The 26,401-nt window shown below is 43.7% G+C and overlaps 1 protein-coding gene across 1 annotated transcript in view; it reads right to left on the bottom strand.

Annotated features, from left to right (window-relative positions):
• The window catches only part of COL7A1 (collagen type VII alpha 1 chain), a 200,995-nt gene that overhangs the window by 57,523 nt on the left and 117,071 nt on the right, over positions 1-26,401 (bottom strand). Inside the window, exons 39-62 of the mRNA XM_088479830.1 lie at positions 24,912-25,025; positions 24,129-24,155; positions 22,199-22,252; positions 21,207-21,278; positions 20,544-20,603; positions 20,364-20,399; positions 19,188-19,232; positions 17,263-17,298; positions 15,181-15,225; positions 10,979-11,014; positions 9,781-9,816; positions 9,661-9,693; positions 8,389-8,460; positions 8,067-8,126; positions 7,785-7,820; positions 6,056-6,172; positions 5,931-5,975; positions 5,731-5,802; positions 4,845-4,889; positions 4,047-4,082; positions 3,481-3,522; positions 2,513-2,593; positions 1,343-1,378; positions 1,011-1,046 (exon numbers count right to left, since the gene is read on the bottom strand). Coding sequence (XP_088335956.1) covers positions 1,011-1,046; positions 1,343-1,378; positions 2,513-2,593; positions 3,481-3,522; positions 4,047-4,082; positions 4,845-4,889; positions 5,731-5,802; positions 5,931-5,975; positions 6,056-6,172; positions 7,785-7,820; positions 8,067-8,126; positions 8,389-8,460; positions 9,661-9,693; positions 9,781-9,816; positions 10,979-11,014; positions 15,181-15,225; positions 17,263-17,298; positions 19,188-19,232; positions 20,364-20,399; positions 20,544-20,603; positions 21,207-21,278; positions 22,199-22,252; positions 24,129-24,155; positions 24,912-25,025 — 1,272 coding nt within the window. The remainder of the gene's footprint in view (positions 1-1,010; positions 1,047-1,342; positions 1,379-2,512; positions 2,594-3,480; positions 3,523-4,046; positions 4,083-4,844; positions 4,890-5,730; positions 5,803-5,930; positions 5,976-6,055; positions 6,173-7,784; positions 7,821-8,066; positions 8,127-8,388; positions 8,461-9,660; positions 9,694-9,780; positions 9,817-10,978; positions 11,015-15,180; positions 15,226-17,262; positions 17,299-19,187; positions 19,233-20,363; positions 20,400-20,543; positions 20,604-21,206; positions 21,279-22,198; positions 22,253-24,128; positions 24,156-24,911; positions 25,026-26,401) is intronic.

Raw genomic sequence — 26,401 nt, 5'->3', positions numbered from 1 at the left:
CTTTCTGTGTGGCAGGAGGAAATTAGAGCAACAATGTCATGAAAAAAAATAATTTTTGTACCATAAATCATTGTAGCAAGCCATAAGAAAAAGCTTGTCAATTACCATTTTCCTTGGTTTGTTTCTTCAGGCTGCTATTAATGATTGATAAAACAGCAGTGTTTCCACAGTGTCATGTGACCTTCACGGTAACTTTATACACATGACACGTGATGAAGTGAGCAGAGAGGCTTTGGAATGCCCACTAAGCTCTGTCTTCATTGCAAAAATCCTCTCCCCCTCCTTCTCCCACCTTTGCCATCAGATTACTGACGCTAGGATAGATACACTAGACTTGGAGAAAGATAAAGTGGATGTAGATAAAGTACCAACCAATCAAGCACAGCCTGTAAAATGACAGTTAGGAGCTGATTGGTTGGTACTTTATCTCTCTCCACTTTATCTCTCTCCAAGGCTTGATAAAACTGTCCCGCTGGGAGCATATAGCTTGACTGGCAGCCATTCTTGTCTCTCCTCCAGAGATTTTAAAAAGGAGATAATGATTTGTAGGAGGAATAATAAGAAAAGTCAAATGTGGCATTGCCGACTTAAAAATTGTTATCTTTCCACATGCTTTTGCAGCCATACACTTTAGATGGCACAAATATACACACCAAACACACATAGCAAATACAAAGTGCATAAAACAGATTTGACCCCAGTGACGGACTGGGGCATGAAGGGCCCACTGGGAAAATGTACTGGTAGGGGCCTATGTTTAAGGGTTGTGGCCATCCAGCAGAGAGGTAGTTTCTATAGAAGGGAACCAAGCCCCCATGTTGATCAGTGGTTATTCTCCTCTAAGTAATTGAACATCTAATAGAGTGACAATCTATAATTTCAGGTCTGGAACCTAAAACCTAGAAGACGAGGGTGGGCCCACAGGCAGTGGGGCCCACCAGGGATTTCCCCTGTACCCCTGTGGGCCAGTCCAACCCTGTTTGACCCAGTACAGAATCGGCGTTGCTTACCTTGTCACCTGGCCCCCCGCGATCTCCAGGATCACCCTGTGAGAGAGAAACACAGAAATGTCAGCAGTTATAGGCTCAGTCGCAGCGGGCTGTTTGGCATATAGCAGCTGTATGAGGAGGCATCTGTGGTAGTAGGAATTGAAGGCATTGAGAAAAATTTGGTATTTCTAGAATAGGGTAAATTTGCTGTAATAGTCTCTATTTACGTCTCACATTGGACTAACTTGGTCAAAGTCTTCTAAAAAAGTAAAAATAAAGACTCACAAAATGAAAAAAAAAATATATACTGTATATAACTATGAAAAACTATGAAACACTCCTAGTATACTCACCCGATTCCCCGGTGGGCCTCTTGGTCCTTCTAAGCCCTGCATTAAGATAACATTATTAAGATGACAATATCCTACTTATAAATAACCAACTTACCATGATATATTTACAATGATCACAAGGTTTGCACTGAAAACACAGGGGGCCTGATGCATGGTTGAACCTGAAGCCTGAAGCGCACATTATGTATATTCGCACTAAGCACGGCCCGCACGATGCTGTAAGTACAAGCGATGCAGTATTGTGCGCATTCCTATCACATTTTCACTTGTGACGAAAAAGGGGTTACCGGACCGTAGTGGGGCGATCTCACATGGGTGAAGGTCAGTGAGGGTGCGCTGACGGGCTGTGCAGAGTTGCGTAAATACACATTTCCGGGTGCATTGGTGGGTGACGATGATGACTATCAAACCAGATCGCAAAAAATCCGTATAACTCTGCACATGACGCAACATACCCATTTTACTCCCGTGCAAGCAAATTGGGAGCATTTACAGTCGACTTGCGTACAACTGCGCATCAGGAACAGTGTTTATCAGTTGTTATTATGTCGCTGACGCAGAAAAATGGGCAAGAATGACTAAAAGAAACACAAACAGGATATTCCTGCGCATATGCAGAGCGAGACGTCTCCGCCCCGGCTGCACATGCGCCTGGATTACCGCTAGTCATCGCCCTGAATGACCACTTGCGCCCACTCTGTAACCGGTGCACGAGCCACATCTGCCCCTTATTGCATTATGCCTATGAACGCCCCCTACCCCCCCGCAAAATGCGCTAAACAAACTATTATAGTACCCATGATCGCACAGCGTGTGGTCTTATGGTATAATGCAAACGTATTCAGTGCCCACATGTGAATGTTATCCAGTGTATGTGTGATAATGGCCAGATTGGAGGAATTCAATATTCCTAAATTACTAAAAATGCAGATTAGCAGGGCAGGGAAATTTCTGTCTGCTGTCACCATAACTGTATGGGATTGGATTGTGTTATTTCATTCAATCACTGCGATTGGATTATGTTACATATACGGTATTCGCTTCTAAACGAGCATCGTCCTGCATGTGTGGTGACTGCTATGTTCCAATAAAGAGCTATTGTACCATTAGCAAGACGTGTATTACAGTATAATATTATATATCAGTATAATAGCGCCTTTGGGCACTCACCCTCTCTCCAGCCAGCCCATTTGTACCAGCTTCACCCTTTTGTCCTTTCATTCCGTGCTCCCCGGGGTCTCCATCTTCACCCTAAATATATACAGCAATTACAGATTAGCAACGTTATATCTTGCACAAATGTACAATATGGAGAGAGATTGAGATTGTGATTGGTGCCCCCATCCCCCGTTACCATTTAAAGTTGATGAACTAAACTTATTTGCAAGACATCCGAGGAAGAAATGGCTGCATACAGCCCTGGACCCTGGCTGGGGTGGGGGGAACGCTAATAAAGTCTCCTATGTAGGTGGAATTGTAGCTGTAATTTCAGTCACAACTAAGAAAAAAATAGTTGAGGGTGCATAAAATTAGAAAATAAAAACTTGTATGCTTGGATGTTATTATATTATTATATATATATATATATATATATATATATATATACTAATATATTTAATCAGAACATTGCTTTTGGGGTGGGGGTGGGAGGGATATACCTTTACAGACCAAGGTTTGAGGGGGAGGGCTGTATTTTTGTGTTGTGAACAGGAGCATTGTAACACAGGAAGGGGTCTTATGCAAATATCTGTGAGACCTCTTTCCTCCCTGAAAACAAATATGGTATCGACGGAAGCGCAGGAGACTGAGTGCTGTTTTTTATATATGTGATGTAATACAGATGGTTCTATACCTATACAAGGCTTCTATTCACTGGCTCTATATATTGCTGAATGGGCCTTTTAAATTCCTAATGTCATGTGACGCTTTTACAATGTAATAGTTAAACTGGAATAAATGGATCTTTCTGTAGCTTTGATGGTACATAATATAGTGTAACCTGGTATAGGGTTGGGAACTTGGGATAAGCAGATGTGGCCGGCTGGAAAAGAAGCCTAACAGTGACAAAAGCTCCAGTGATTGGCTGGGTGTGATAATGCGTGAGCCAATCATCTGCGGAATGCTGTACAGACACTCACCTTGTCCCCCTTCACTCCGGCAAGTACAGAATCAACAGATCCCTAAAAATATATAAAAAATAAGATTAAAGAAACAAAACAAAGGGCAAAAAGAAATTAACATGGGGCTGAAAATAAATCTAAAAATACATGGAAGACAGGGGCGTATCTATAATAGGTGCAGGGTGTGCGGGGAACACGGGCCACTGGGTCCAGGGGGGCCCTGCACTGCACACGCTGCACCCATACAATTACTTACTTCTCCGGAGTCCCACGTCGGCGCGGGGATCCAGCGCTGTAAAAAACGACTGGAAAATGGCCACTGCGGCCATTTTCCCGTCGTTTGCGCATGCGCAGTACAGGGAAAATGGCCGCCGTGGCCATTTTCCCGGTGACCAGCGCAACTTATATAGACTCTGGGCGCACTCTGGTGCCCAGAGTCTATAACTCCGGCGCTGGCCGCGGACGGCTCAGTGCGCTGCCGGCCGCCGGACAGAGAGGAGGGGGCCCGTATAGGAGACTGCACACGGGCCCCCTCCTCTCTAGAAACGCCCCTGATGGAAGAAATAAAGAGTATATATACTTACTGGTTTTCCTGGAGGTCCTTGAATTCCCTGAGGCCCCTAAAATTAGAAAATAGAAATTAATATATTATTAAAGAGAAGGATGTTTCTGATGTTTAATAATTTATAGGTTGAATTATAGTTGTATCTGGGAGAAAATGTTGCGAGCTGTGGACATAACAGCTATTATCCCTGTGGAAAGTGGAGCCAGCGTCTCCTAGAGATCCGTGGATCCATATTTCTACATTTCCAAAACGCATTTCAAGAAAGCGCCCGTGTGGATGAGCCCTAGCAAGGACTCTTGTTATATGTAGTCTCCGTGGTTTTCTCCACATTAATTTGATTTGTTACGGCTATATTTCCATTACTCCCATTTAAATTAAGGCTAAAAATATATAAATAAAAAAAATAAGGCTACGGCTGGTAGGGAATTTCTGTTTTGAGAGTATTTTAAGCGATTTTACATTTCAAAATGTTCCAAAAACATCTCACTGTTTATTAAGTTGAGCCAAATTGTTTAACAAACCGTGCTGGTAAATGGCTATGTGCGTTTCTCTCTAGAAAGCATCTGGAACATGTGTAGAACGTGGGGATTAACATATTTATTTACACTCCCTAACATGGCAAACATGAAAAATAAAATGTCCATCTAGATGGAGCCTAATGGGGCTGCTCCGGCCACCTTCCAAATCTTACTGACCGCTGTTCTTTATAATATTAGCATTGCACTGTACATTACATGCGTATACACCTACAGCTTATAGAAAGGCGACATCGGCCCATTATGCCAGAGAAGTGAAATAGGAGGAAATCCGTACTTACTGGATCACCGATATCACCTTTGGTGCCGGGGGGGCCAGGACTGCCCTATGGAAAACAAAATAACGATATAAGACGAGCAAGCTTGTTTAGGCCTTTGCATTTACCTCATGAATAACTGCTAGGCCTCAAGCTCAAGGTGGCCCTCTGTCATCACAATTAAATACAAGCACAGTACAGGTTACCTGAACGCCATCCAAACTGATTCAAAGATAGTTGGACACTGTTCACACATAAATATATTGCAAATCTTGCATATTAATTAATTTTCAATTCACTAGGAACAGGCTTTAAAAAAGCAACCAGGGCATAAAGCACCACACCTGTCAAATTGCCATTCTGGACCTCCCAGCGGGCTTATAAAGACTGCAAGGAGCACGTGTGCAGATGTCCCCACCCTCCCACCTGACCGAAAAAAAAACAAAATGGAGCAATAATCCGGCATTATGTTGGGAAATATGACGCTGGAGCTTCATCACCGGTGATTACTTAAGAAATATGGTGCCTGCGCCAAATTACCAAAACATATCATCAGAATAATGGCGGCAGCAGGACAGGCAGGAGGTAAATAACTAAAATAGGGGCCCTCATTATAGACACACCACTGCCTGGTTGGCACCTCTTGCTGGATTTTTTGTGAGCCCTTCCCACTATATTCCAAATGCATTACATTACACGGTGGCTAAAATTCACCATTCAAGGTGAACCAAAGTTCACCATGAATCAGCCATGTTTGTATTGTGGATTCTTGAGAATTTATTGCATTACAGTCTGTGTGCACATTAATGTATATGTGATTTTTGACTTTTGAGTTGGGCCTGGACATCTGCTGGACCCCGGCACACCCCATTATGTCATTGATAGAATGGACATGATCACTTCTACTCACATTCCTTCCAGGCTCTCCTGGCTCTGATTGGTCCCCCTTCTCTCCTGGGCTGCCCCTAGGGCCTGCAACTCCCTAGGCAGACAAAAATAATACCATTACTGTATTATGCAAAAAGTCAGGTGACAGAACCTAGTATTTATCCACACACTTCAATTTGCCACAATGTAACAAGTGCTAGTTACACCATGGGTCCATCTTACCCTCAGGCCTCTTTCACCATTCTTCCCTGGGATCCCGGCTTCACCCTACAAGGAGACAGAATTAATTAATCAGCCTGGAAGACTACATCAGGCCATGGTCACTGTGAGCTAGAGATCAGACCTACCGGTGTCCCTTCATCTCCTTTCTCTCCTCGTTCTCCTTCTTTGCCACGAAGCCCAATTTGTCCTGGTGGACCTGTCTTTCCAGGCTCTCCATCCTGCCCTGGGTCACCTGGATCCCCCTGAGGAGAAAATGTCCCACAGCCAGTAAGGTACTATGTTTGGTTTTCTGTACTCTGATGGAACTGAATAGCACCTACAAAAGGGAACAGTAACTAACTGAAGAGAACTAGATTGGCCTTCCATTCTCTCCTGCCTGGTAATGCCGATAGTTACAGTATGCTAAATGACTTCAAATCCAAACCTGCTGACAGTATAATGAGCAACTGTCTTTATTGTATTTCCATAAATCTAGAATATATTGTTCATCTGTAGACTTGATCATACTGATCTCCATGGCAAGTGCTCCTCTTTCATTTCACTAAGAGAAGTAATATTCCTGTAGCAGAGACTCTATAAAAGGTGTTAATGACTTTGCTTGAGAGCTGACCAGTGGCGGCTCCAGCACAGTCTAAAATTCAAATAGGGACCCCACACCAACTGCCAGTGAGTCCTGGCCAGAGATGTTTGGCAGCATATGGGGTGGCAGTTGGTGTGACTCCCATATTTTGTACTGCGCTGCAGCCCCACCTCTGCAGCCGCCACTGGAGTTGACCATGGGAGATTAACCCTTCCCCTGCACACAGCTGTGATGGGCCAATAAATTAGTTATGAGTAGCTTGCATTTTGCATACCACTGTTCGTAGAGGCAGGCATGGGAGCATTAGCTGGAGGGAATGATCATCCTAGTACTGCCATATTTGGGGCTCCTGGGGAGTCTCCAGTTAGTTGTCTCTCAATTTACAAAATATATGACCCAAAGTGGGGCTATTATTATGTAGTGTAGGACCACCTGAACAGAGGCTCCTTGATGCAGCTTTTGGCTTATCATATATTTACAAATGTGTGTTACTGAGTACTCTCATTTATAAAAATGTTATCCTCACCCATTGCAGTGTGCTGGGGGATTCTGTGTTTTGTGTTTATGCTCCAGAGTGCCAATGTTTTTTACTTTTGTCCAATAATATCTCCCTCTTTTTCTTTACAACACTCTGTCAACAAAGATGGTTTAGGGGGGGGGGGGCACCGCTCTCTTAGCCCCTCCCCCTCCCACTGGTTGGAGCACACTGCTGCATGCACTGTGTAGTCCTGTTCATTTTCTAAGGACCGGACAAGTGAGGGCGGGCCAGACGATAAGTGGGGGCGGGGTGGACGATAAGTGGGGGCAGTCCGGATGACTAGTCTGGGTGGGTCAGATGAAAAGTGGGAGCGCGCCGGATGATGAGTGGGTACAGTGCTGACAGGAGGGCCAGAGGAGTGGGGGCGGTCCCCCCCGCCCTCCCGAAGGCTTAATCCGGTCCTGCCTATCTATCACAATAATCTGTGTAACTCTACCATATCACAATATCAGTCAGTATGATCTGATGGGGGTGTGGTTGGAAAACCCCCAAAAACAGGTAACCCATAGTTCGGAGTCATGGAAGAGGCATAGACAATACCCAACATTTGTTAATTGTTAATGCACAAATAACAAACCACATACTGTACTAGGCACCAATTAGTTTTCAAACATTATTTAGGTAAAAAAAAATATCTGATATATAACGGAATTAACCATAAAGTCCTTTGGTTTTGCCATAAGATGACTTAATAATAGGATGGTAGCAATAAATGATTATAAATGGATGTCCGTACCTTTTGACCTGTCTTCCCGGCAAGACCTATGAGTCCCTAATGCAAAAAAAAAGTTAAATATTATTTTCAGTATAACAACACCATATGATTAACCCTCGCTGTTCTGACAGCTTCAATACACCATCACCCATCTAGGAAAACTCTCATCTAACAAATAACCCTCTCCCTGGTTATACCTTATACTTATTATTAACACATGGCTCCACGTAACAACAATGTTTCTCCATGACAGCACCCTCTTCCCAGGAATAAGGCGTATGACAGACACATAACAGCACTTACCCTCTCCCCTGTTTCCCCCTTATCTCCCGGCTGGCCAGCGATGCCGATTCCTTGAGCACCCTAATCACAAAATAACAGGCTGTCATTCACAGTATGACAAATGGAAGTACGTATCACAACTGTTAGGTCTTAAGAGATATTTCCTATGAATCTAATGCATGTTTCGGGTTGGAGAATACTCAGTGGGTGTCACATATTTTACCATACATGGGTCACAGACACAGGTTATTTATGACAGAATAACAATAGGAACCAGCAGGAAGGAATCACTATAGACATTGGTATTGCCTACAGTAGATAAGGATGTCCTATAGGTACTCACTCTCTCCCCCTTCGCTCCAGGATCACCTTTTGAGCCCTGCGCGCCCGCTGTCCCCAGTAGACCACGTTCACCCTGTAAATAAATGGGCAGACCGATAAATGAGAACATTATCTTACACCCTGTGCTGCCAGCCATGACTAAGACCAGGCTACTTCCTAATCGTGCTATTGCTAGAAAGACATCAGACGGTTGTGAAAGGGTGGAAGGTAGCAATTTATTAAAGATGGAGTTTCCGATCCGCTGATTGGTTGATACTTTATCTCTCTACTCTTTATCTCTCTGCAGAATGTGATACATCTCCCCCTTAATGAGACATTATTTCTCTCACTCTGTTGTTTCTTGACAGAATGACAATTTAATTATATACAGTCAGAAATGGCAGCTTTTATCCGTAATCCCATTAGCCAAAGACTTGTGAAAACCAGAAAATAGATAAGGAAATGTTTGTTGCTACCCAGGAATAATGTTACGTACAGACATAGGAGCTTATTCAGACCCGGTCGTTAGCTCTACGAGCTCGCAACCGGGTTGATGTTGCTCCAGTGCGCATGCGCACGGCGGAGCCGGCTCCGTCGTACGCATGCGTGAGACCCGGCTAACGAGGGGTGATCCCTCGTTAGGGGTTTCGTAGCAGACGGGGCGAGCTGTCGATGCTGACAGCTCACTCCGTTTGCTGGGCGGGCCGGGGGCGTGCCTGGCCACACGCAGGCGTTCCTATCGGAATGCTTGTCGTTTGGGGGCGGCCCCACTGACATCATCAGTGATGTCAGTGGGGAGCTTCCTGCTCAAACAGAGCAGGAAGCTCCCTGGGGCTTAAGGTTGACGAGACCCTACCTTAGGGTCTCGTCGTAAGCCCCGATGGTCGCGATGATCTTGACCATCGCGACTGTCACCCTTAGCGGTGATGTGGGTGTTAACCCACAGCCTAACGACCGACATGGAGGCGGCTGTTCAGGATGCAAGCGGCCGCCCAGTTTCAGAACGACCGCTTGCATCCTACGACCGCCTCTGAATGAGGGCCATAATCACCAGCCACTTTCTGCATTAAAGCACTGTGAGGAGCAAGGATTCACTATTTGATGCAAGGCACTGTGCTGGGAAAAATGGTGACGCTCTAGAAACATAATTTAATATACTTAAAATATTTTTTATATATTTTCAGGCTTGGTGCTCCGAATTATGGACAATTCCTTGTCTGGAAAAACCCCAAGTCCCAAGAATTCTGGATAATAGGCCCCACAGATGTAACTTCCCAGCACATTGTCACCTCACCTTATCGCCCTTAGGTCCGATCGCAGTGGAGACCTGAAACAGAAACATACGTTAGATGCATTGTTACCTGCATCAGTTGTGTGTATGATAGAACGGTTATAGAATAAATGATTTACTTACTGCACTCCCAGGTAAGCCCGGAGCACCTTGCTCACCCTGAAATCACATGCAGACTGTAAACACATGGGATCATAATACAATGTACAAATCCATATACACGAATGTTACCACAGCTGCCATGTTACATTTACAGCAGTTCCGTTAGGCTGACTGAAGCGATGAAATGTTCTATATGACAATAGTGCGACTTACTCTTTAATAGGCAATTTTAATTTTTAATAAAGAATAAATAACTGAAGCCCTATTCATGCTGGGATAGTACATTAAGAATAAAAGCATCATTTTAAAGTACAGATATTCACACTGTGGGGCTTATGTAATGGCCTGTGAGATGCAGGCTCTGGCTGTATGCTATTTAAAAAAGCAAACGTTTAAAAGGCAAAACTAGATTGGTGTTGCCATTTTAATGATTGCCGCTTTAAAAATACAGGCAGACTCGCCAGAATCTCGCAGGCTATTTCATAAACCCATTTACCTCCAGACTGTCTCAATTTAGACGGGATAGTCCCGGTTTGAGAGCTCTGTCATGCCACCGCAATCGGAAGCCGTTTTGTCCGGCAATTCAGTGACCCATGCTCTGTGGCAGCTTGTGCCTGGGAGGGTGGAGACAGGGTGAGAGGTGAATTAGGGCGTGAGTGCAAAATGCATCCTATGCTGCAAACAAGAATGATGCATTTGTGTCTGTTTGGAGGTGCATTGCTTGCGAGCGCTCAACCCATGGTGCAAAATGATGATTAAGATGTTTGTACTGGTTGCAGCTCATACATGCCTACCCTCCCAGAAGTTGCGAGAGGCTCAGCATTTTTCGGAAGAGTGGGCCCCACAGTGCTGAGAGCAAAAATGTGGGAGTCCTGTGGGAGATTGGGCCACGAGGAGGGCGAATGGCGGTGGCGTTGGCGGCGTTTCTACTCCACTGCACTGGCTGCACTGGCAACTCGCCCCCTTCACACCTGATTAAATCGAGCCCTTAGATGCGATTTCATCCAACTCACCATGAGCCCCCCAGCAAATACAGAATAAAATATACATCGTCAACACACAGCGTACAGTATGTAATCTTATGTTTAACTAGCTGTTGTTTGTTCACATAGCTGTTTATTAGGCATTTGTGAGTTGGTGAAGAGTCTCCTATAAGTAAGAAAATAAGTTTAAATAAGAATTAATACTAATATATAAAAAAAATAAATACACAATTTACCTTTTCTCCTTGTAATCCCTGTAACCCTGCAGGCCCCTGTTAACAAAGAGAACAGTTATAATTTTAATAGTATGGTTGTACACAGAAGCTGCTCGGAACCCGCTGCTAGGCCATATACATATGTATATATTATTGAAACCCTGTCTGGGGCACTCCTGCCACAGGGCACTGCAATTGTGTGCACCCAAACCCGAGACCGGCACAGGGCACAATGACAGGATCTAGACCTCAGCCTAAAACCAGGAGCAGTGGAAACACAGGACAATCCTACAGCGCGATCTAGCGCTCCACCAATGTGTGTGTTTTATAAGCCGAGTGCCGTGTGAGTGTTTTAGAAGCCGAGTGCCGCGTGTGTGTTTTAGAAGCCTAGTGCCGTGTGTGTGTTTTATAAGTCGAGCGCCGTGAATGTGTTTTAGAAGCAGAGTGCCGTGTGTGTGTTTTAGAAGCCTAGTGCCGTGTGTTTGTTTTATAAGTCGAGTGCCGTGTGTGTGTTTTAGAAGCTGAGTGCCGGGTGTGTATTTTAGAAGCTGAGTGCCGTGTGTGTGTTTTATAAGTCGAGTGCCGTGTGTGTATTTTAGAAGCTGAGTGCCGTGTGTGTATATTAGAAGCTGAGTGCCGTGTGTGTGTTTTAGAAGCTGAGTGCCGTGTGTGTGTTTTAGAAGCCGAGTGCCGTGTGTGTGTTTTAGAAGCTGAGTGCCGTGTGTGTGTTTTAGAAGCTGAGTGCCGTGTGTGTGTTTTAGAAGCTGATTGCCGTGTGTTTTAGAAGCTGAGTGTCGTGTGTGTGTGTTTTAGAAGCTGAGTGCCATGTGTGTAGTTTAGAAGCTGAGTGCCGTGTGTGTTTTAGAAGCCGAGTGCCATGTGTGTAGTTTAGAAGCCGAGTGCCGTGTGTGTAGTTTAGAAGCCGAGTGCCGTGTGTGTATTTTAGAAGCCGAGTGCCGTGTGTGTGTTTTAGAAGCCGAGTGCCGTGTGTGTGTTTTAGAAGCCGAGTGCCGTGTGTGCGTATTAGAAGCTGAGTGCCGTGTGTGCGTTTTATAAGCTGAGTGCCGTGTGTGCGTTTTAGAAGCTGAGTGCCGTGTGTGCGTTTTAGAAGCTGAGTGCCGTGTGTCTGTTAAAGAAGCTGAGTGCCGTGTGTGTGTTTTAGAAGCTGAGTGCCGTGTGTATATTAGAAGCTGAGTGCCGTGTGTGTGCTTTAGAAGCTGAGTGCCGTGTGTGTATTTTAGAAGCTGAGTGCCGCGTGTGTATATTAGAAGCTGAGTGCCGTGTGTGTGCTTTAGAAGCTGAGTGCTGTGTGTGTATTTTAGAAGCTGACTTTTAGAAGCCTAGTGCCGTGTGTGTGTTTTAGAAGCCGAGTGCCGTGAATGTGTTTTAGAAGCAGAGTGCCGTGTGTGTGTTTTAGAAGCCTAGTGCCGTGTGTGTGTTTTATAAGTTGAGTGCCGTGTGTGTGTTTTAGAAGCTGAGTGCCGTGTGTGTATTTTAGAAGCCTAGTGCCGTGTGTGTGTTTTATAAGCCGAGTGCCGTGTGTGTGTTTTAGAAGCCGTGTGCCGTGTGTGTGTATTAGAAGCTGAGTGCCGTGTGTGCGTTTTAGAAGCTGAGTGCCGTGTGTGCGTTTTAGAAGCTGAGTGCCGTGTGTGCGTTTTAGAAGCTGAGTGCCGTGTGTGCATTTTAGAAGCTGAGTGCCGTGTGTGCATTTTAGAAGCTGAGTGCCGTATGTCTGTTAAAGAAGCTGAGTGCCGTGTGTGTGTTTTAGAAGCTGAGTGCCGTGTGTGTGTTTTAGAAGCTGAGTGCCGTGTGTGTGCTTTAGAAGCTGAGTGCCGTGTGTGTATTTTAGAAGCCGAGTGCCGTGTGTGTGTTTTAGAAGCCGAGTGCCGTGTGTGTTTTAGAAGCCGCGTGCCGCGTGTGTGTTTTAGAAGCCGCGTGCCGCGTGTATATTTTAGAAGCCGAGTGCCGTGTGTGTGTTTTAGAAGCCGAGTGCCGTGAATGTGTTTTAGAAGCAGAGTGCCGTGTGTGTGTTTTAGAAGCCTAGTGCCGTGTGTGTGTTTTATAAGTTGAGTGCCGTGTGTGTGTTTTAGAAGCTGAGTGCCGTGTGTGTATTTTAGAAGCCTAGTGCCGTGTGTGTGTTTTATAAGCCGAGTGCCGTGTGTGTGTTTTAGAAGCCGTGTGCCGTGTGTGTGTATTAGAAGCTGAGTGCCGTGTGTGCGTTTTAGAAGCTGAGTGCCGTGTGTGCGTTTTAGAAGCTGAGTGCCGTGTGTGCGTTTTAGAAGCTGAGTGCCGTGTGTGCATTTTAGAAGCTGAGTGCCGTGTGTGCATTTTAGAAGCTGAGTGCCGTATGTCTGTTAAAGAAGCTGAGTGCCGTGTGTGTGTTTTAGAAGCTGAGTGCCGTGTGTGTGTTTTAGAAGCTGAGTGCCGTGTGTGTGCTTTAGAAGCTGAGTGCCGTGTGTGTATTTTAGAAGCCGAGTGCCGTGTGTGTGTTTTAGAAGCCGAGTGCCGTGTGTGTTTTAGAAGCCGCGTGCCGCGTGTGTGTTTTAGAAGCCGCGTGCCGCGTGTATATTTTAGAAGCCGAGTGCCGCGTGAGTGTTTTAAAAGCCGAGTGCCGCGTGTGTGTTTTAGATGCTGAGTGCCGTGTGTGTGTTTTATAAGCCGAGTGCCGTGTGTGTGTTTTATAAGCCGAGTGCCGTGTGTGTGTTTTAGAAGCGGAGTGCCGTGTGTGTTTTAGAAGCGGAGTGCCGTGTGTGTGTTTTAGAAGCGGAGTGCCGTGTGTGTGTTTTAGAAGCGGAGTGCCGTGTGTGTATATTAGAAGCGGAGTGCCGTGTGAGTGTTTTAGAAGCTGAGTGCCGCGTGTGAGTGTTTTAGAAGCTGAGTGCCGTGTGTGTGTTTTAGAAGCTGAGTGCCGTGTGTGTGTGTTGTAGAAGCTGAGTGCCGTGTGTGTGTGTTTTAGAAGCTGAGTGCTGTGTGTGTGTTTTAGAAGCAGAGTGCCGTGTGTGTGTTTTAGAAGCTGAGTGCCGTGTGTGTGTTTTAGAAGCTGAGTGCCGTGCTGAGTGCCGTGTGTATGTTTTAGAAGCTGAGTGCCGTGTGTGTGTTTTAGAAGCTGAGTGCCGTGTGTGTGTTTTAGAAGCCGAGTGCCCTGTGTGTATTTTAGAAGCCGAGTGCCGTGTGTGTTTTAGAAGCCGAGTGCCGTGTGTGTTTTAGAAGCCGAGTGCCGTGTGTGTATTTTAGAAGCCGAGTGCCGCGTGTGTGTTTTAGAAGCCGAGTGCCGCGTGTGTATTTTAGAAGCCGAGTGCCGCGTGTGTCTTTTAGAAGCCGAGTGCCGCGTGTGTCTTTTAGAAGCCGAGTGCCGTGTGTGTGTTTTAGAAGCTGAGTGCCGTGTGTGTGTTTTAGAAGCTGAGTGCCGTGTGTGTGTTTTAGAAGCTGAGTGCCGTGTGTGTGTTTTAGAAGCTGAGTGACGTGTGTTTGTGTTTTAGAAGCTGAGTGCCGTGTGTGTAGTTTAGAAGCTGAGTGCAGTGTGTGTGTTTTAGAAGCTGAGTGCCGTGTGTGTATTTTAGAAGATGAGTGCCGTGTGTGTGTTTTAGAAGCCGAGTGCCGTGTGTGTATTTTAGAAGCTTAGTGCCGTTTGTGTATTTTAGAAGCTGAGTTCCGTGTGTGTATTTTAGAAGCCGAGTGCCGTGTGTGTATTTTAGAAGCTGAGTGCCGTGTGTGTATTTTAGAAGCTGAGTGCCGTGTGTGTATTTTAGAATCTGAGTGCCGTGTGTGTATTTTAGAAGCTTAGTGCCATGTGTGTATTTTAGAAGCCGAGTGCCGTGTGTGTATTTTAGAAGCCGAGTGCCATGTGTGTGTGTTTTAGAAGCCGAGTGCCATGTGTGTATTTTAGAAGCTGAGTGCCGTGTGTGTATTTTAGAAGCCGAGTGCCGTGTGTGTATTTTAGAAGCTTAGTGCCATGTGTGTATTTTAGAAGCTGAGTGCCATGTGTGTATTTTAGAAGCCGAGTGCCGTGTGTGTATTTTAGAAGCTGAGTGCCGTGTGTGTATTTTAGAAGCTTAGTGCCATGTGTGTATTTTAGAAGCTGAGTGCCGTGTGTGTATTTTAGAAGCTGAGTGCAGCATAACCTGTAATTAATGATACCCAGCCCAGGACCCTACTTTTAACAAAGTAATTTAATAAAAGTAATTCATAGATTTAATATACTGTATAAAAATCAGGATACTTACCATAGATCCTGCCAGGCCCGTCTGCCCATTTTGTCCGGAGTTTCCCTGGAAAGTAGAAATTTTTAATTTTTATAATAATATTAGATGATATAATATCTGTCCCACAATAAGGAAAACTGCTGATTATTCTGGACTCTGATCTCAGAAACAAATAAATGCAAACTCTGTTCAATGTGTATGAATTGGAAGATATATACTGTTGTACAGATATCAATAGCATTTACTGTATGTATTGTTGGCATTTATAATAAAATTAAAAGTGTCAACCTTTTGTTTGTCTACATATAGTACCTGTCAACATTATGGTGTCTATATTTTGACTGTCTAAGTAATATACTGAACCAGGGGCGTCTTAAGAGAGGAGGGGGCCCGTGTGCACTCCCCGTGCAGGACCCCCTCCTCTCTCCCCGATAGCCGACTGACGCGGTTGGCCAGCCACCGGAACATTAGTAGACTCCGGGCACTAGAATGTGTCCAGAGTCTACTGCGCGTGCGCAGCAGGCCGGAAACATGGCCACGGTGGCCATTTTCTGGCGTTCTGTAGACTCTGGGCACTAGAGTGTGCCCATGAGTCTACTGCGCATGCGCAGAACACTGGAAAAATGGCCGTGGCGGCCATTTTACGGTGTTCTGAGCAGCGGTGACACACGGCGCGGGACCACGGACAGGTAAGTTTAAGCTAATATGGGTGAAGGGTGTGCGGTGCGGGGCCGCCCGCACACACTGCACCCATTATAGATACGCCACTGTACTGAACCCTATATTACTAGATATAGTACAGTGCCTGAGCCTGTCAAAAATAGTTTTTAATGAACGGTATAAACTTAAAAAACAAAAACACACCATCTCTTGCAAACACTATCAGTATGTTTAAGAAAAAAATGCAGTTTATTTTATTTCTTTAAAAATCAGCCTTTTCTGATATAGCCGAGATGAAGTGTCTTCCTTTTGTGGGACCCTCATAGCTCGTCAGGGTCGTATAAAAGTGTGTGGGGGACCCAGGGTAAATAACTTGTGGGGGCCCCTACCAACAAAATTGTCATACTGTCGGTGTAATTAAAAAGTATAAGGTGTAAATACTCCCAGCACCACAAATCTGTTAAACATAATGTAGTGCCTCCACTTCACATTATGCCAGACAGAAACCCCAGTTCACATATGCCACAGCACCCCCAACGGTAGTGATGTCACTATGTGTGGGAGCCCATGCTGCCCTGTTGTTAACTCGCCCCACTCTGCCAGGAAGGATCTCACTCCAGTGCACGACACCCAGGAGTAAATTGAACCACTTGTTTAATGCATGTACGAGGGTGGTTCAATAAATAAGGTAACAAGACCTCTCATTGCCTACATTTATTCAATTAATCAACTTATTAAACAATAGCATGGCCTTGGTATTATTGTTTTTCCACATAGTCCCCATACTTGTCTAAGCATTTATACCAACGGTACACCAAGGCATCTATCCCGTCATAGAAGAATCAGTTTCAAGTGCCTGATGCCAGGACATGACGGCTTACTGAACTTCACCATCAGTTGTCAATCGCCTTCCACCCAGGTGCTTCTCCAATGGTCCAAAGAGATGGAAATCACTCGGTGCCAGGTCAGGGGTGTAGGGACGATGGTCCAGTAACTCCCAATGGTAGCATTGTAACAACTCTTGAACGTATGTCCTGTCGTTATCAAAGACAGTGCACTAAACCAAAGCTTGTTTCATGACAGTTCATGACGTTATTACCGTACACCTTGACAAGTTGGTGATGAATTTCACCACCCTTTATAGACGCATGAAATCTGATCACACTACGCACCTCAATGTATGACCATGTTCCCGCCAGCCCGGCCATCTTACAACTGATGTTGGGGCGGTATGACTGATATGAGGCTCAGTCTAATGGCCGTGAGGGGAAACAGTGGTCTACCTGCTCTGGCCTGGCTGGAATTTAGAATGAAATAGAGAACATTACACATGTGAGATGTCTTGGTACCTTACTGATTGAACCACCCTTGTATATCGATAATCTTGAGTGGAGGCTGCCATTATCAAACCGCAGCATTTCAATTAATATCTGTTCTACTAACCTTAAGTCCTTGAAATCCTGGCGGACCTCTATCCCCCTGTAATTCAAACACAGGTTAACCCATCATATAATTACTTATATTGCCAGAGAATGCCTGTATTTGCAGCACATTTGAGGCTATACAGAAATGTTCCTTCCTAGTCCCTAGAGAAAGAGTGCTTGGCAGGGTTATGACAGAATGGGAGCGCGGTTCAAAAGAAAAAAATAGGGATCAGTTTTTACAGCTGTCTTCTGACTTTTTTTTATAGTTTGCGGACATTTATAAAAGCTGTTATGACAGTTACACATTTGATAGCACATTTTACCCCTGTGCCGTACCTCCATGACCTCCATCAAATCCCCATTCAGGTCTAAGTAAATATGAATTCTTTCTTTAAAGTGAACCTGTCTCACAAACACAGCAGAGGCAGCCATTTTGTTGGCTGAACCAATATTCAATATATCAATTAACTATGAGCTGGTGATATTATTGACCTCACTGTGTCACACACCCAGGGGTGCTGAGAAGGGGTGTCAGGACACAGTACCTTGACCTGTGCCTGCCTGGGGGCCTGGGCCTGCCTATGATGTCCAACTTCATCCCTATGATGGTGTGGCAACACCCAATTTAGTGATTCTCTATTGTTTTATCTACATAGGGGGCTCAATAAACTAAATGTGGCGTGGCTATGCTTACACACCCCTTCGTACTGGGGACCAAAACTTCTTATAGGATCCACAGCCACATCTCAGTAATATCTCTTGTTCCTCATGAGTTCACGGGCTGCATAAACATGAATATAAAATGGCTGCCTCTCGGGATGTGCAGGCCTAATTTCAGACTGGCCACATAGGCCTGAGCCTAGCATGGCAGAGATGCAGGGGCGGCACTATGGTCTCTGTTCACATCAATGTTTTTATGTTATTCTTATTTTGTATATTGAAAAGCAATTATTTACATATTGCAAATGTTTATAAAATATTACCATAGGTTTATCGATGATATACAAATGTGCATGGCAGGTCGTTTAAGGGCAGGGCATGGCACCATTTAAGGTGCAGTCCTGGAAGCAGAGTAGCTAGAAACAGCACTGCAGTATCTACGCTATTTAGGTGACGGATTAGCTTCAGGATATAGGGGTCTATTTACTAAGCAGTGTTAGGAGACAGAGTGAAAAGTGATAAGAAAGTGATATGGTGCCAGCCAATCAGCTCCCAACTGTCATCTCACAGGCTGTGTTTGAAAAATCACAGTTGGGAGCTGATTGGCTGGCACCTTATCACTTTTCACCCTGTCTCCTAACACTGCTTAGTAAATAGACTCCTAAATCTGTTTTGTGTTATATGAAAACTGGATAAGAAATGAAGTAAACTGATCACTTTTGGTCCCTTTCGCACTTACATTTTATTGTATGCAGATATTGCTATTCACTACCTACTGGGAACAAGGTACCCCTTACTGCATATTATATTTGGCATAATGCACTCACTACATTCAATTACATGAAGAACTATAGTCACTGAGGAGTTTTGTGACCACAGAAAGAAGCACTAAGCTGTAGGGCGAGTTTTTATGTAATATCCATAATAATTTCCATTAGTGGGAAAATTAATGGTTATAATTTTCTTTATGAACCCTTCAGAACACATCGATTTATACAGATGTGTAAATCACTAGTTTATTATAGGTATATTAGCTATTACAAGTTTCCTCACTAGATAAAAATACCAGGACTCAATAAGAAGAAGTTGTGGAACAATTATTGTCCTAATATATCAAAATCGCTCAAGGAAATGATAACAATTTAGAAATGTACATTGCAGACACCACCTGCTGGTCAGTTGTGAATATTACATGAACAAAAACAAATGGAAGAACACAGGGTATTAGCATTCACAACGCGTTGCATAAAGTTCCTAGCAGATCTACCAAGATGTCACAATCACCTTCAGCCCAGGATCTCCATCCAGCCCAGGCTGTCCTCGGTCACCCTGTCAGAACACAGGAGAAGACAAAATATTATTACAGACCCAAAGTCCCAGCTTTGTAGCAGAATTTTGTAAAGGCCCCCATGTACTGTCCAGTGGTGACAAGTCACATATATACGTGGGGTACTATGTGTAGATGGCAGTTACTCTTCCTGCACAGACATCAGCATTCAGTCATAGATCAGTCTACACAGGCAGTGAGCTTGCAATGTTTGTAATCTAAGAACACAAGGAGGACCACACATGAACTTGTTGAGGGCTTATTGTTGCTCTACATTATTTTACAGACACAGGAAATTCAACTATGGAAAGTAAAAAACCCCACGGCCATCAGAAATGTGCTATCTTCTTTAAAACAAAAATCTTAGAAGGGAACCTATAACGAGGAGCGACAGGTGAACATGGCCTGCTAACAGAGGACCTCATTCAGAGCCGGACGCTATTTGCGGACGCTCGTTCAGAAAAAGGGTCCGGGTATTTAAATTGAGCGCTCGCTCTTTGCGGTCTGTTGACGCCTCTATGTCTGAGCGAGCGTCCGAAAAATGTGCTCGCTGTTTTGTAAAGACGCCCCTTGGCCGTTCGCATCATACGTCATCTCCGCTATTTATTAGATTAATCGAGTACATTGAAAGGCGTCTGAACTGCTCACAGTGCTTGTGGTAGGTTTTACTTCCCGCAATCACTGCGAGCAGTTCAGGCTAAAAGACAACCAAGTGACGTGGTCGATGACGCTGCTTTGTTAATTATGCACTCCCATTAAACGCCCGTTTTGACCGTTAGGCACGCCTGCGTTCGGATCTCCACTCCCCGTTTTCAAGCACCTTCCCCTGTTACCACCCACAAACGCCTCATTCTGTCACTCAAATTAGCAGCCCCTCGCTGTTTTACGAGTGCACGATTTCCGACCGCAATGACTGGTTGGCGCATGCGCATTACGACCCATACGCATGCGCAGATGTGCGAACATCGCTCGGAGCGAACGAGCGGCCGCTTACGAGCGGCTCTGAATCAGGCCCAGAGTTTCAAAAAGGAAATGGCAGGTCACTAGTCCGATAAATCAAAAACTAAATAAGAACCTGTCCTGGTGTTGTTCAACACCTAGGTAGCAATGGGCAATACTTCCCCATTACTTACTTTTATTCCTTGTTCCCCAGGTGGACCTCTGGGCCCCTAAAGAACATATAAAGGAAAGGCTGAATTAGCCATCACATATCATTTTAATAAATATATGTAATTACATAGTGTTAATATATGTCTTCAGCATACAGCACATCCTTGAAACTTTGTGCAAGTAAATTAGTTATTGGAACTCACTCGATCACCTGGATCTCCTGTTCGCCCTGCGACACCCGGGAGCCCTTCGCCAGTTTCACCCTGTAAAAATGATCCAAAGTTAAGTCCATCTGTCATATTGTCCCATAATGATGTAGAATGTCTAACTATTGCCATTGTATTATTGTCATTCTATTATAGTTCATTGTAACTGTCAAGGCTTCCAACAAGTGTTCAGTATCGCTCACATACCTTATGCACCTAGAACACACTGACCCTTTAATCAGATAGATCTAAATACACACCTACTTGGGTAAGATGTCACAGCCTTTGGCCCTCTAGCTGCTGAAGTCTTAAAACTACAAATCCCAATATGCTTTTCTAGTGATAGTTAAAGTCAGGTATCAAATGGCGTTATAAATTTCAATGCTACTAATGGTGACATGCATTTGACGCTAGAATTTGGAGCTCACGGTAGGCTTCCACACTGCGATTACGCACAGTAGATGCCATGTGGATGGATGGTACAAAATACATTCCAAAAAACCAGAACGTAAACAGGCAACTACATGAATGCAACTAAACACTAGTAACGATGTTAGTGCTTATGATGACACAACCAACAATGTTACAGACATTTACATGTTCTGTACTAGCAATACAAATGGTGGGTACAGTTTGGCCACCAGTATAGTGCCCATTCACCTTATCGCCTTTTTGCCCTATTAATCCAGGTGGCCCCCGAAGGCCTGGTGTTCCATTAAGACCAGGTGGACCCTGAAAATTAAAAATAAAAGGTGCTGATGTTAATAATCCATTTACACAACGGTATAAAAGTTGTATGTTCTCTGGGCCTGATTCAGACCCGCTCGCGAGCGAAGGACGCTCGCAAGCGGGTCGATGGTGCCCGAATGCGCATGCGCACGACGGAACGAGCTCCGTCGTGCGCATGCACGAGGCCAGGTGAGCGACGAGGAATTCGTCGCTCGGGATCTCGCACCAAAGGGGGCGTGCTGTCGATGGTGAGTGACAGCACGCCCCCTTTGGTTGGCGTGCCGGGGCCTTGGCTGCCAGACGGAGGCGTTCCCATGGGAACGCCTACCGTCTGAGTCCGGCCCCACTGACATCACTAGTGATGTCAGTGGGAGTGATTTTGGCTCTGATAGAGCCAAAATCACTCCAGGGCTTGCGGTCACCGAGACCCTACCGCAAGGGTCTCGTCGCAAGCCCGATGGTCGCGATGGTCTTGACCATCGCGACCATCATCATGGATGCTCGCATAGCTGTGGGTGGTAACCCACAGCTATGCGAGCATCCAAGAGGCCGCTCCATTTTTAGGGAGGAGGGCCCTGATTCAGAGCGAGCGCTCTGGTCAGAGCGTTCGGCTCTGAATCAGGCCCTCTGTCCCCATTAGACAGCGACTTCTTTAATGTTCACACCGTCTGGAACTGTAAGCGACTAGCGGGTAAATTTACTATGCATCGGGTCTACAAAGCCGCCGATGATCGTCGAGTTTACTACTGCCCTTTGAAATCCATTGGTCAAAGCCGCCGATCATCGGCGGCTTTGTAAACGATACGGATAGTAGATCTGGCCCAAAGTGTGACTTATAATACAATAGATAAACTGAAACTATCCAAGTAACATAGAATGAGTTATTGTGGAAATATAAAGTGTAAGGTCATTGTCCCACTTACCGGACTGCCGGGTTCTCCTTTACTCGTAACCCCATCGACTAGTCCGGGGAGACCCTGGAAGACAAATAAATGACTTGTGTTTTTAATTATGTGGAAGTTTAAAAGCAAATGCAAATATGTAAAAATATGGTCATAAGGGACACGAAAAAAGCAAAAACTGTTTTTGACACATTGACATTTCTCCTTCCAAAACACTATATAATCATGTGCCTGAGTCTCTGCAATAACAGCACATTCATGGGTATGGTCATGGCGTCTGGTCACAAGAAGATCAGTGACGCCTCCATCACTCTCACCATCTCTGGATGCCCAACAATGGGTGAAGGTGAAGAAATCTCAGACACTGTCTTTTTCCAAATGGATGATCTACCATAAGAGCTTTGCCTAGAGGAGCTGTCCTCTAACTTTCTCTACAATACAACCCTATAGCACGTCATCGGCATACGACAAGGTTCTAGGGGGGAAACTCAGGGAAGGACCCTGTGCTCTGTGAGGTCTACAGACCCAACTTAGTATATACGTTATTGCTGAAGTGCTGGCAATAGGACTCAATAAAGTTCTAGTCCGTATAGTACACAACGACCATGCTGGTATCATCCACCGATCGAGCAAAACAGAGTAGATGTAGAACATGTAGCTGTTTATCCTACTGTTTACCACTTACCTTTAATACTGTAACATTTCCTTCCAGTATGGAGGTCTGCAGGCTATGCATACTAGAAAAGACACTTCACAGAAGCTAGCTTATATTTTCATTATCTATAACTTACTGTAGGTCTACTATTATTGTAAATATGGCTACATGTGTGTACTAATTAGCATGATCAGGACTGGACAATCCTCACTGGGTTGTGTTGGCACAAAAAATGTTGGTCCTTTAAGCAGGAAGCCTGACATACTGGAGGAGCTTTACAGAGGAAAAGTCACCTTTCAGCCTCCACTGCCCCTAAGCAATGTCCTACGGTGCCTAATGGTAAATCAAAACCCTGGGCGTTATATTCTCCGGCTTTTGGTTGCAAAATGCAATATTTTAAAGGCTAATGAACTTCAACTCACTGCCAACGAATAAACATTCGCCAATGAAGACATTTTTTATAAACACAGTGATTGGATTGAAGTCGCTGATATATTACACAGATAGATATTACACAGGTAGGTGTCACTTTCTTTGTTTAAATGTTTTGTTTTAATCTTTTACTCAGATTTAGGTTTTAGGGTAGTGCATGACCCTATTGAATATTAGAGGGCCACATTTGCGGCCGATCAAGAATATTGGCATGAGAAATGTGGCTACAGAGGGTTAGGATACTAATATAAGGGGATTCAGCATCAGTTGGCCAGAATACCGGCGCCGGAATTTAATATTGTAATTTAAAAATTCAAAAAGTAATTTGTTCATTTTTTAAAATGTATTAACTTCAAAGTGTCTTTATTATATTCTTTTGATGAATTGGCCAACTGACAATTATAATAAACATTAACTACTATTTTTACATATTTGAATATATATATATATATATATATATATACATATATTGTTTATGGATATTTGATTATTTTATTTTGAAAATGATCTAAAATTGATTTATGAATTTTTTATCTATTTCTATAAATTTTTTTGTTATATCTTTACATTAATATTATAATTTACAGAGACGTAAGGAGTGTGTATATTGCATTGAATTTTTTATTTTCTGGAACAGTTGGAATATTCATTAGTCCAATTACATTAGCAACCTGGTTTTGGTGTTGTGTTTAGCTTTTCCGTGCAAATTCATCTATTTCTCTTGTGGTCTGTATGGAGCAGAGTTGTAAGACAGTGACCTCTAATGGTAACGGAAGTTGTTGCATTAACATTGAATAGCGGGAGGTTTTGCAGCCCAGACTGTCACAAAACCATATTGCAATTGATAATTTGAAGTGCACTTACTCTCTCACCTCGCTCTCCTTTCGCTCCCTGGAAGACAAAAATAATATATTAAATGTTTGGATAGGGCCCTATATATATATATATATATATATATATACATATATATATATATATATATATATATATTCCTTTACATATGTAGCCATTCCTTTGTGTTCTGTACTTTGTTTAGAATAACTTTGCCTGTAGCACATCTTTATATGACTAATACACTAATTGATGACCTCATAAGTCATGAGAATTTCAACTAGGAGCACTTGTCTTTATACCAAAGTGGGATTGGTTCATAATGTTATATTATACAATCTGCAGATTAATAACTTCCTGAATAGTGATGTAATGTAGGGTATGCTTTTGGTGTACATGCAAACGGAGAGACAGATTAAGGCCAAGTAGACAGGTCAATGAAAAAGTAGGTAGTTATTGATAAAATCATACTTGCCAACTTTTTAAAGGTGCCTTCCTGGAAATCCCAGCAGGGGTGGTCCTGGCGGGCAGTGCAAAGAGCGTGATGCCATGAATCTGCCCCCGCATCACCTGGATCAGCCAATTCCTTGCGGAAGTGGGCAGGGTCTGGAAGGCTGTTCTACACTTTTGGAGTCCAGGAGAGCTCACGGAAATTTGTGAGTCTCCTGGACAGTCCGGTAGAGTAGGCAAGTATGGATATTATGGGCCCCATTTACAAATTTCTTAGTAACTAGTTTGCATGTATGTTATTTTGTGAGTAAAACAAGTGCTGTAGTTTTTGCGTGACCTGTGAAGCACTGACATTCGGAAAGTTACCTTTACAGATTGTCCTGTGACACCCGGAGGTCCGCTGGGTCCTTCTGGCCCCTGTGACCCCGGAATGCCTGGGATCCCCCTCTGCCCCGGTGTTCCAGATTGTCCGGGAATTCCCTAATGCAGAGAAAGAAAGATTTATAATAAATGCGATGATAGCAAATCTCATCCATAGGCAGTGCAGGAAGTAGCTTAGGGCGCTAATATTTACAAAGATATCATTACTGAGTCCAGCATAAATGTAGGGATATACATATCAGCTGGAGGTAGCTGTAGCTGTGTACGACATCCTGTACACAGCTCAGAGCTATGTACATATCTGTTTGAAAACTGTATCTTAAATACAGACTTAGGCACACAGCAGCCACGTCCTATACATGTGCATGAAAGGAGCGAGTTCGACTTTATTATAATATATAAAACCTGAGTTTATTTCAAAAAGGAGTTGTGACCTTTTTCAGAAAATGGGGAATATACGTTGAGTGTTTACCAACCCAAACCCAGGCTGGTATATGGAAGGTTTTTGAAAATACAGAGTGGTTCTTGTTACGACAGGTGACCTAGTGTGACCTCACCTTCTACTTTACCTAAATGTATTGTATTATTTTCTCAAAATTTCTCTTCGGCTTAGTAAAATTCCTATTCCTGACTCATTTTTCTTTAGGTTCCCTTTACCACCGTGAGTTGAATTTGTATCCTTTACCTCCCATATATAGATGATATATTTTACCATTCTACACGGACCCTATTGCGGCATGGGTACAATATAGAGTACTACTCTACATTCTGTCTTACTCTAATGTTTCGCTCACTTGTATTTCTATGTCTCTGCATATTTGATACTTTTGTTTGCCTTTTTGTGTTTTTTTTCCCTCATCTATTAAGAATAGAATTTATATTTGTACAGTTTTGCTTTTTATGGGTTTTTTTCTGTACCATTTCTACATCTGTACAAAAAAAATATTTCTCTGTCAAATAATTTAGACTAGCAGTAAGGTGTTGTATTTTGCTTTATTCTTGACAAGTATATTGCATTTTTTTTTTCTTGCTGTACAATAAACAAATTAAAAAAAAAAATCTGTGCTTTTTTCAATAGCACCGGAGATTAAATTTTGCAGAATGGTTAGAACATTTATATCCCTCTGTCTGATAGATGCCTTGTTCTAAAATATTCTGCCATTATAAAAGACATTAGAGTAAAGGTATTGCTTTGAGTCTGTGCAGGAAGTGTCCCTTTAGATGGGGTCATATCACACAGGATAAAGTAGGAATTTCTTAAAATCTATTCTAGGCCCTTTTTTGCCAATTTCCACCTTACACTTTATTTATATGCATATAATATATTTATATAATATACATAAATGTGTGTTATAAATGAATCCTGTCCTAAAATAGTCTACAAACCATACCGTAAAATAAATATACAATTGAACTAGAACTGCTCGGCACCTTCTGGTGGTCACAAATGGTACTGCAGTTGTCTTCTTTTTATC

Source organism: Taudactylus pleione, unplaced genomic scaffold (genome assembly GCF_031769625.1).
Source record: "Taudactylus pleione unplaced genomic scaffold, aTauple2 ptg000247l, whole genome shotgun sequence".
NCBI lineage: Eukaryota > Metazoa > Chordata > Amphibia > Anura > Myobatrachidae > Taudactylus > Taudactylus pleione.
The sequence above is the reverse complement of the archived record's forward strand: the minus strand, read 5'-3'. Positions and strand labels throughout refer to the sequence as shown.